A 10,495-nucleotide genomic window follows, 5' to 3' on the forward strand; every position below is an offset into this window, starting at 1 on the left:
CACTTTTTCTATAAATAAATAAGATATAAATTAAAAAACATGATTCCGCGTTTATAATGTTTTCATGCATATTAAATACCAGCGACCCGCCCCAGCTTCGCACAGGTACAATGTATTATACTTAAAAATCTTCATCATGAATCACTCTATTTAAAAAAACCGCATCAAAGCCGTTGCGTAGTTTTAAAGCTCTAAGCATACATAGGGACAGACAGACCGGAAAGCGACTTTGTTTTATAATAAGTATGTAGTGTATATATTTTTTTTAGTATTATACCTCATGTGCCTCTCGTTGTTCCCAGGATCGGGGCTTGAAATCTTCAGGATAGAAGTGAGCTATTACTTCCTCGACTGAAGTATGTTTCATTTCCACCATTTTTAAGAATGCGCGGAAGCCTACTTTTGCCGCGATAATATCTTCGTCGTGAGTTGTTTCTTCGGTAAGTACTTCAGTAATAAGCGCTCCATGACCTTGTCGTTCTACAAGTTGAACTAGAGCCGACTGTGATTGCGGTATTCTTAACGCTGGGAAATATTCAGAATCGTAGAGTCCTTCTATTTCATCTGTCGTTATACCACGTCTAAGCATGTAGCCAATTTTTGCTAATTCTCGCAAAGGTGACTCCCCAGAGCCAAATTCTTTAGCGTTTATAACTTCAAGTAGTTCATTTATTTCAGCAACCACTCGCGAATCAGTGTCAACCATTTTAATAATACCTTTCTGTTTTTCGTAAGGACTGTCCTCAAGAGGTTCTGCTGTCTCCTCTTTTTGTTGTTGTGATGATACCAAATAGTCTTGTGGAGTTACAATTGGCTCTATTTTTTGTGGCATTGGTTTTGTCTTTTCCTTTTTGTCCACCTTTTTGTATGAAGCAGTATCCGTAATCTCCACATGTTCTGCCTCAGTAACTATCACTTTAGCCTTTCGTCTGTCAATGCGCTCGTTAATTGAGACAGGCTCATCTATCGGCTGTACTTCAGTAATACTAGCGGATTCCAGTAAATCTTCCGTTTTTTCAAGAGCAGTTTCAGTCTTGACGGCCTTATCTTCCCGTCGAGTTACTTTTTCTTTTTTCAATTTTTCTTTCACTTCCTTGGCAGTATGTTTCTTAATCTTTTCTCCTTTTTCGAATATTTGAAGTTTAGCTTTAGTTATTGCCATACCTATATCACTGACAGCTTTACACATATATGATCCTTCCAATTCTTTCACTGCTTTTCGAATCGTACAACTTGTGCGGTTGTCTTTATTTTCTATGATGAATCTTTCATCAGACCTTATCACTTTATCATCTTTGTACCACAATATTTCTGAAAAAAATATCGAAATATTGGTAAAACTACAAATATATAAATTATATTATTTTTGTTTTGTATAGGATATTTATTACCAGTTTAAAAATATTAATATGTTGACGCCACTTTTAGACGCATAGCTACCTATATTATTATTTTTTTATATTTTATTGTTAGGAAAACAATTAGCATTCTATATAACACGACGTATTATATTTGTACCTACTTGATTTTTTGCCCAATAAAGAAAACATAGGTACCTGGTGTGGGATTCCCGCTGTAAACAGCTTCAAACACAACTGTCTCATCCTCGTGAACACGTTCGCCCAAGATGTCTTTGACGAAAGTTGGAACAGATTGTGTTGCTGCAAAAAATATGATTATTATAACTGCGAGTAAGAAATCTCATCTCATTCATAATTTATTAATAATACCTTTAAGAGCGGCTTGCAATTCTTCCATATGAGTGACCCATTCCGGTTTCCTGTATTCCTTAGTGCCAATGATACCTAAGATATTTAACATTACTATTATGAATTTGTTTTTTTTTTTATCATTAAAACTAAATAGAAATAATATTTGAAGTGTGTGTACAGGAATTAACAGAATACCACGTTGTCGAGCACGGCTATTATTTTCAAACTGTATAATTATGAATTTCTTTCATTCGTAGCAGCATACTTATTTAAAAAAAATCTGAATAAGTATCGTAATTAGAAAATAATATTTAGCAGTTCATAGTGTGAAACTGTCAGTGTTTAGTGAAAATTATGACTTGAAAGTATTTAAAGTTCAGGAAAGGATTGGGACACTGTTGAAAAAGGGGTTAGGTTACACATGTATCACATTTTACACGTGTGAATAAAAATGGTTCAATTCCAGCGACGAATCCTGTTAACAGAGGGTAGGCCTTCATTATTCGGTAACTTCACAGTTTTAGCTAGAAATGTTTTTTTGTCTGTGAAGACTGAAAAAAAGGTCATTTGAGTAGGTTAGTTATTATAGTTCTCAATAATAATTTAAACTAAAAGTTACTTTTGGTATACCAATTGGAACAGTTAACCTTGCCTTCGTTATCTCAAAAATAAATAATGTCAAAAAACTTCGTTAAGCTCGATTCACACGTATCAGTAAAGCCACAGTTCCGTCACAGTGTCCGCTCAGTTCAGTATCAGTGCTACAGTGTTGCGTCGTGAAATATTTCGAATATTTAAAAATGTCAGAGAGCTGTTTCAATATTCTTGTTCAGAAACTATGAAGTAAGTTATTTTGTTTTTGATGCCGCGGCGGCGTCCGTGAATCGACAAATAATATTGTCGTCAACGAATACGTCCGTGATTGCCGGTGTCGGTACTGACACTGAGAGCACTGTGTCGTCACTGACACTGACAAGTGGGGATGCGTTCATAGAAACTGTATGAAAGAATATTTCGCACTGTGCCGGTACTGAGCCTGAACTGTGACTTCTCTAATTTATACCGTTCGAATAAAAAGTCTTAGGCTGAGTTGCACCACCTAACTTTAACCGTAACCGGTGCTTTCTGTTTGGAGTTTGACAGATTTTTGACGTTTGTTAAAAGTAAGCTGGTGCAATCCAGCCTTAAATGAATAACATAATGTTCCGTTATCTTGCCTATTGCATTTCTGAAAAATAAAAACGTATGTATAGGTATTAGCATATTTAATTGCTAATAACCACTTACTCTGTACAGACAAAGCGGCAATAGTGGATGTGACTCCGAGCGGGTTGTAGGCTTCAAATTTAATTTCTCCCGTGTCGTCCTTATAAACTTCGGGTATAATTAAAATAGATGTGCCATCTTCCATTTCTTCAATTTGGTATTCTTGAGATTGTATTATTTCGACACCTTGTTTCATCCATCGGACTTGTGGTTTAGGCACGCCAATTGCTTTTGCTTCTAACCTGAAATTCAGCAGACATTAATTTTACTGTTACTGATAAGTATGTGAAACTGCGTTTTCATTTAACTCAAAGGGCTTATAATAAAATATTAATCGTACCGGGTTAATTCGCCTTCGCTGGGCGCTACAACCGTTGGTAGTGCTTTTACTATACGAGGTGCAAATTCCTCTATATCACTAGTTCTCTGAAAAAAATAATCGACTATTTTAAAATAAATATATCATTACTAAAAAGGCATGATGATAACTCTACTTTTTGAGCATCATTATTATTTTACATAATTATCATAAACTACAGGTACATAACTGCCTTTTAACCTATAGTGTCTGAGTTTCTTGAGCTGCTTCTTCTCAGCACCGGCCAATTTATTATTTATTGTCTCGAAGCAGTGGTAGGGTTTATACTGGGACGTGTAATAGTGAGTTATAAAAGACTACTTACAAAAATAAATGAGTTTTATAAGTTTTTTAATGAACACAACATTTAATATTCTTAGAGAACAAAATATCAAATCAAATCAATAAATCATTTATTGCGTATTTATTAATTCCTTGCATTGCTGAAAGTACTCTACGAGTGAGATGTCAAAATCGATAAGAATGAAAAAACCGTACAAGTGCGAGTCGTACTCGCCCACCGAGGGTTCCGTACATGTTTAACTATCTGTGCCCGCAACTTCGTACGCAGGAAAATAGTTTGAATAATATTTCCCGTCTTTGCAACATTTTTAGGGTTCCGTACCTCAAAAGGAAAAAACGGAACCCTTATAGGATCATTTTGTTGTCCGTCCGTCTGTCAAGACCCCTTTTCTCAGAAACTCGAGGAGGTATCAAGCTAAAATTTACCCAAGTCTGCTGTCCCTTGGAGCTGTGAAAAAATCAAACATCTAAGCCAACGCAATCCGTTTATTCGGTATTTTCGACACTCGCAAGGGAATCAAAACCTACAGGGTCCTTCCCGTGAACTCCCGTGAAATTTGGGTACGAAGCAACGTCTTATAGCACAAATAAAAGAAAAATTGCGAAAACCGTCAATTTTTGTAGGTACCTTCGTTGCGCGATTCCGACTCGCACTTGGCCGGTATTTTAAGATGCACTGCTATTAACGCCTAAGTCACGTTTCTTGTTTCCCTATAATGTCATTATCAATTTTGTAAAGATCTTAATTTTGTAAAACCAGATTACTTTACCTCGTCACTGAGTATATCTTCCTCCGAAGCACTCGGGACGTATTCGTACGCTAGAAAATAAAACAAATATTAATACATGGAATTATTTATCTTTCTATTACAAATTACAAGTAGTACGAAGAATTTTCATTATTATTTTTACTGTATCTATCTTATAGTATCCTATGATCGTATGAACATTTTCGATACAATCCATTCAGATCAATATTTGGTTATAGAATTGTTGAACTGATAGAACTTTTTAAGATGGTCAAAGGGAATTTTGTCACTAAATACTTGGTTGATGGGTTAAAATTTGATTTATGATTATGAATTTTGAGTGTCCCAAAATCATTACTCTTCAGCTCCTAAATAATAAATATCATAGCCATCACAATAGCCTATCTTTAATTATCATTATCATCCATTACACATTCTTAAAAAGCATAAAATCTAAGTGCAACAAAACAAAAAAAATCATTCGTCACATGAAAAATTTTGATTTTTCTGAATTAAACTCCTACTAAACAGTGATAATCATGTTGTTGTGCATAAATAAGCAGTGAACGGTGAGAAACTGAGTTGTTTGCCCAAACCAATTGCCGTTTCATTCTTGTAATCATTACATCAGTCGAAGATAACTCTTAAACTAAATTAATGACCCTATGTAGTTAATTTATCCCTCCAGATGCATGGCAAGTGTATGTTAGGATGTTTTAGTGAAGTATGAAAATAAAGTGCAGTGTTTTACAGTGTCATACATGCAACTCATGCAATCATGAAATATTTATTGAAACTGGAACCAATCTGCTACCTTCTACATTTATTGTACATTCGGTGCTACTACTTCCAAAAGTGTTTGTCGCCACACATTTGTAATTTCCCGACATTTCTGGAAAGGCTTCTTTTATACATAATCCACACAGTCCCGATTCTTGCCGGGCAAAGGTTATATCTCTAACTTTTTTTATAAATTTGTCATCATGATACCATTCAATTTTCGGCCAAGGTTCACCAGATACTTCACAAGTAAGATATATTGGTTCTCCATCCATTACAGTGGCTGACTTTAGGGGTGTTACTATTTCAGGACCCTTTCCTGTTACGTAACAAGGTTCGTTGTCTATGAAAATTAAAGAAGCTGAACAGGACACTGATCCTGCAAAATTTTCTGCTCTACACGTTATAACTCCAATCAAATCTTCTGTAATGTTTTCGATACATAGACAAGATATATTTTCTCTGGTTGTTACGTATATGTTATTTAGTTTGTTTTCTTTTGCATGAGACGTAACCTCCTTGGTGTTTATAAACCATTGGAAAGAGGCACATGGAACAGAAATGACCTCGGCTTCCATCAAAAGTATATCGCCTAATCGTATTTCTTTTGGATAGAGAGGTCGTATGAACACTGGTGGTTGCACTTGCCCTTCGTCTGAAGGTTTTGATAATTTTACTGAACATGCTGATTTAATTGTTTTATCCATAGATTCAATGATTACTTCATATTTTCCAAGTTTATTTTTATCTGTATCTAAAACTTTAACAAATGATTTCCCCCTTTCTGTATTAATTATGCAGTCATCTCTAGGCTCTATGAGTTGGTTATTACGGTACCATGTTACTTGACAGTCATCTTCCGCTTCAAAGAAAACGACGAGTTCAAAGTCTGTGTTTTCCAAAACGTTCTTTGCCGTTAAAGGTTTTATAATTATTGGTCCAACTTCTGCAAAACATGTACATCATTTTAAAACATATCGATACTTCCTTTTGTTATGCGTAGTGTATTTTCGAATAATTTAAAAACAAAGTAAGTAGCAGTAATTACAACGGATACAGCTAATTACAACATTGAAATATGTGGTTAGACACTAAGGAGGTACTTTTAGCAGATTATTATGAGAGTGAAACTTGTTATTTGTTTGTACAGACGTTATTACGAAGACACCCAAAAGAATATAAGTAGAGCAAGGTGTTTTTCACCTGTAGCCATCCAAGTGTAAGAAAATGGAAATAGTACACACTGATATCAAAAAGATGTTGTTGGTAAAATTATGAGGAAGTAAATTGAATTAAATAGACTTTTATCTGTTATTAGTTTTTAATGGAGAATGAAAACGGAAGTATATTTTTTATTCGTGTGTGTGTGTTCATTTTTCCAATAAATATTTAATACATAATTTGTAACAACGGCTAAAAACGATAACGGCTAAAAACGATAGACGGCCAAGCTACGGGAAGTACGTTTTGGAGTAAAACTTTAAAAAAATTAGAATTTTGAATTGTTGGCCATGCATCTGCTTACAAACAATTGTTGTTCCAATCATTATACTATTTCAATAATTATACTATTTATTTTTAAGTTAACTGAGATTATGAATGGTGTGAATCTTACCTTTTTTCTCTTTTCGTGTCTTCTTCTTCACCACTTTCGATTGCTTGGTTACCACTCTTACTTCTTCTTCTTGTTCAACAGCTGGTTCATTTTTCACTTCTTCTACAACCACGATTTCTTCCACTTTGGTGTCGTCTTTACTCGTTCTTTTCAACTTCTTTTCTTCTATTGGTTTTGTCTCAGGTATAACTTCCTCTATATTTGTTTGTTCTTCCTCTTTTTGTATCTTTTTCTTCACTACTTTTGTTTTGCTTACAATTGTTACTTCTTTTTCCTCTACAGTGGGTTCTTCACTTTCCACTGTGGTAACTTTCTTAACTGGTTTTAGCTGGACCTCCTCAGGCTTCTGTTCCTCAGGCTCTTTCTGTTTTGGCACTGGCTTGAGGACCACCTCTTCCTTTGGTTCTTCTTCCTTGGGACGCCTCTTGCCTGTAGGCCATTTGACTTCCTCAGGAGTGGTCTCCTCGACTGGTTTCTGTTTCTTAACTGGTTTCAGCTGGACCTCCTCAGGCTTCTGCTCCTCAGGCTCTTTCTGTTTTGGCACTGGCTTGAGGACCACCTCTTCCTTTGGTTCTTCTTCCTTGGGACGCCTCTTGCCTGTAGGCCATTTGACTTCCTCAGGAGTGGTCTCCTCGACTGGTTTCTGTTTCTTAACTGGTTTCAGCTGGACCTCCTCAGGCTTCTGCTCCTCAGGCTCTTTCTGTTTTGGCACTGGCTTAAGGACCACCTCTTCCTTTGGTTCTTCTTCCTTGGGACGCCTCTTGCCTGTAGGCCATTTGACTTCCTCAGGAGTGGTCTCCTCGACTGGTTTCTGTTTCTTAACTGGTTTCAGCTGGACCTCCTCAGGCTTCTGCTCCTCAGGCTCTTTCTGTTTTGGCACTGGCTTAAGGACCACCTCTTCCTTTGGTTCTTCTTCCTTGGGACGCCTCTTGCCTGTAGGCCATTTGACTTCCTCAGGAGTGGTCTCCTCGACTGGTTTCTGTTTCTTAACTGGTTTCAGCTGGACCTCCTCAGGCTTCTGCTCCTCAGGCTCTTTCTGTTTTGGCACTGGCTTAAGGACCACCTCTTCCTTTGGTTCTTCTTCCTTGGGACGCCTCTTGCCTGTAGGCCATTTGACTTCCTCAGGAGTGGTCTCCTCGACTGGTTTCTGTTTCTTAACTGGTTTCAGCTGGACCTCCTCAGGCTTCTGCTCCTCAGGCTCTTTCTGTTTTGGCACTGGCTTGAGGACCACCTCTTCCTTTGGTTCTTCTTCCTTGGGACGCCTCTTGCCTGTAGGCCATTTGACTTCCTCAGGAGTGGTCTCCTCGACTGGTTTCTGTTTCTTAACTGGTTTCAGCTGGACCTCCTCAGGCTTCTGTTCCTCAGGCTCTTTCTGTTTTGGCACTGGCTTGAGGACCACCTCTTCCTTTGGTTCTTCTTCCTTGGGACGCCTCTTGCCTGTAGGCCATTTGACTTCCCCATGAGTGGTCTCCTCGACTGGTTTCTGTTTCTTAACTGGTTTCAGCTGGACTTCCTCAGGCTTCTGTTCTTCAGGCTCTTTCTGTTTTGGCACTGGCTTGAGGACCACCTCTTCCTTTGGTTCTTCTTCCTTAGGACGCCTCTTGCCTGTAGGCCATTTGACTTCCTCAGGAGTGGTCTCCTCGACTGGTTTCTGTTTCTTAACTGGTTTCAGCTGGACCTCCTCAGGCTTCTGCTCCTCAGGCTCTTTCTGTTTTGGCACTGGCTTAAGGACCACCTCTTCCTTTGGTTCTTCTTCCTTGGGACGCCTCTTGCCTGTAGGCCATTTGACTTCCTCAGGAGTGGTCTCCTCGACTGGTTTCTGTTTCTTAACTGGTTTCAGCTGCACCTCCTCAGGCTTCTTCTCATCTAGCTCTCTTTGTCTTGGCACCGGCTTGAGTACCACTTCCTCTTTGAGTTCATCTTGTTTCGGCTGTCTGCCCTTTGTTAACCATTTGGGTGCTTCTTGAGGAAGCTCTTCGAGCTGTTTGGATTTTACGTCTTGTTGGATCATTGATCCGTCTACAGGTTCCCTCTGTGTCATTTCTTCTATGTCTCTATTCACATCATCCTTTACTACCTGCTTTTTCTTGATTGATTTTCGCCAAGATGGCGTTTTATCATCACTGGGCTCTATTGGTACGTGCGCTTCTGTGACGTTTTCATCTTCCGATATTTTTAGTACAATGGTGTCTTCTTCATACGTTAATGACTCGTCAACTACAAGTGTACTTTTCTGGACAGAATCTTTGCGAACCGGTTTCAAATTCACGTCTTCAAATTTTTCTTTTACAATTTCCTTCTTTTCCACCTTCGTAGGCCTCAGACGAATACTTTCTTCTGTCCATGGAATACTTTCTCTTCGCTCTTGCACAGGGCGTTTATCCTCCGTTCGAGGTTTTCGCCAATTTTGTTTAGTAGTAGCTTCTTCCTCAACTTGTTCAATTATTTCTGATTTAATATCTTGAATTACGTTTTTATTTGAATCTTGCACTCTAGGCTTTCTCCAGTGTTTAGTTTCCTCCTTCATTTCAGATGTTATAGAGACGTTTTCTGAAGTTTCTGGGCGTGGCTTCCGCCAGCTTTTGGCCTCTAACTTCACTTGTGTTTCTTGCATAGTGTCTTTTATATGTACGTCTGTAGAATCTTCCACATGTGAAGTTTTATCCAAAAAATTTGGTTTGTCATCTTTTCGAGGCTTTCGCCAAACTTTTGTTTCGAGAATTTCTTTTTTAACCGTTTGATCTATAACCTCTTCTTCTTGTTTTTGAAGGATTTGTGAATCCTCGGTATGCACTGTTTTTTCAACCAGCTCTGGCTTCTTTTCCGCACGAGGCTGTCTCCAGTGTTTTGGCTGCAGATCTTCTTTTCTTATTGATTTGACTTCGGTGTCAGTTGTTTCTTGTCTGTCTAATAATAAAATATTTGTATCTTCAGATGTTGATATTTGTTGAATCGATTTAGTATCTTCTTGGCGCTGTTTTCTCCAGTGCTTTACTTCTAATTTTTCATCATTACTCGATTGAACTTCTTCGACTTGATCTTTTTTACGCCAAGGGACATTACTTGACACCCTTTTGGATTCCATTTCTTGTAAATTTTGTAACTTAAGGATGTTTGTTTCTTCAGTAGATTGGTATAGTGCTCTACTAGTTGTTATGTCTCCTTTCTCGGATGTTGAAGATCTTATATCGGATTTTTCAGAGTAAGTTTTGTTCGTCATTCTTTTTTGAGATTCTGAAATTAAACAAAACATAATTATGTATAGAAGGGTTAAATTATATTTTTTTCTTGTTTTTTTTTTATTAAGTATATCATTTGTGCAATAATATGTATAAAATATTAAAATTCACTGCAGGCTTTTAACTTTAAAATCAGTACAAGCTAAAAGCCGTGAATTTTTATATTTTATAAATTCATCGGAGTTTAAATATAGCCGTTATAAAATAATAATTATGTGAACTAGGTTCGCTTCCAATACTTCAAAAATGTAGTATAATTCTTTATTATGTTGTATTAAAGGCTAAAACAAAAATTTGTTGCAGAAGGCATGTGCTTTCTGCAACTCATTTCACCTACCTACCTACCTATTATAGTAATATATTACTTTATACCACCAAAAACTTAATGTAAAAAAGGAGAGCAAAGTTCAATACAAAAAATATGCTTGGCTGTAGGCTTAGCCGCAAAAAGAATGGAGATCTAAATGAGTGTT

At 37.2% G+C, this 10,495-nt stretch overlaps 1 protein-coding gene across 1 annotated transcript; it reads right to left on the reverse strand.

The window, feature by feature from the left end:
* Nucleotides 1-271: 271 nt before the first annotated feature.
* On the reverse strand, nt 272-10,003 carry LOC114359326 (titin-like). The gene is made up of 6 exons (XM_028313663.1): nt 6,784-10,003; nt 4,410-4,459; nt 3,319-3,404; nt 3,000-3,220; nt 1,557-1,661; nt 272-1,311 (listed from the first exon to the last, which is right to left on the reverse strand). Exons 1-6 carry the CDS (start codon nt 10,001-10,003, stop codon nt 272-274), a joined length of 4,722 nt encoding a protein of 1,573 aa, XP_028169464.1.
* Nucleotides 10,004-10,495: the final 492 nt, after the last annotated feature.

This window comes from Ostrinia furnacalis, unplaced genomic scaffold (assembly GCF_004193835.3).
Source record: "Ostrinia furnacalis isolate ACB-3 unplaced genomic scaffold, ASM419383v2 OfSCF4318, whole genome shotgun sequence".
In the NCBI taxonomy this organism is placed as follows: Eukaryota; Metazoa; Arthropoda; class Insecta; order Lepidoptera; family Crambidae; genus Ostrinia; species Ostrinia furnacalis.

What these genes read in the sequence shown, in the direction of transcription:
- LOC114359326 (XM_028313663.1), bottom strand. Translation starts at nt 10,003, where the DNA reads ATGACGAACAAAACTTACTCTGAAAAATCCGATATAAGATCTTCAACA. An exon ending in GACACGAAAAGAGAAAAAAG is followed by an intron (nt 4,460 to 6,783) that starts GTAAGATTCACA and finishes TTTATTTTCTAG; the next exon opens with CGTACGAATACGTCCCGAGT. An exon ending in AGCGAAGGCGAATTAACCCG is followed by an intron (nt 3,221 to 3,318) that starts GTACGATTAATA and finishes GCTGAATTTCAG; the next exon opens with GTTAGAAGCAAAAGCAATTG.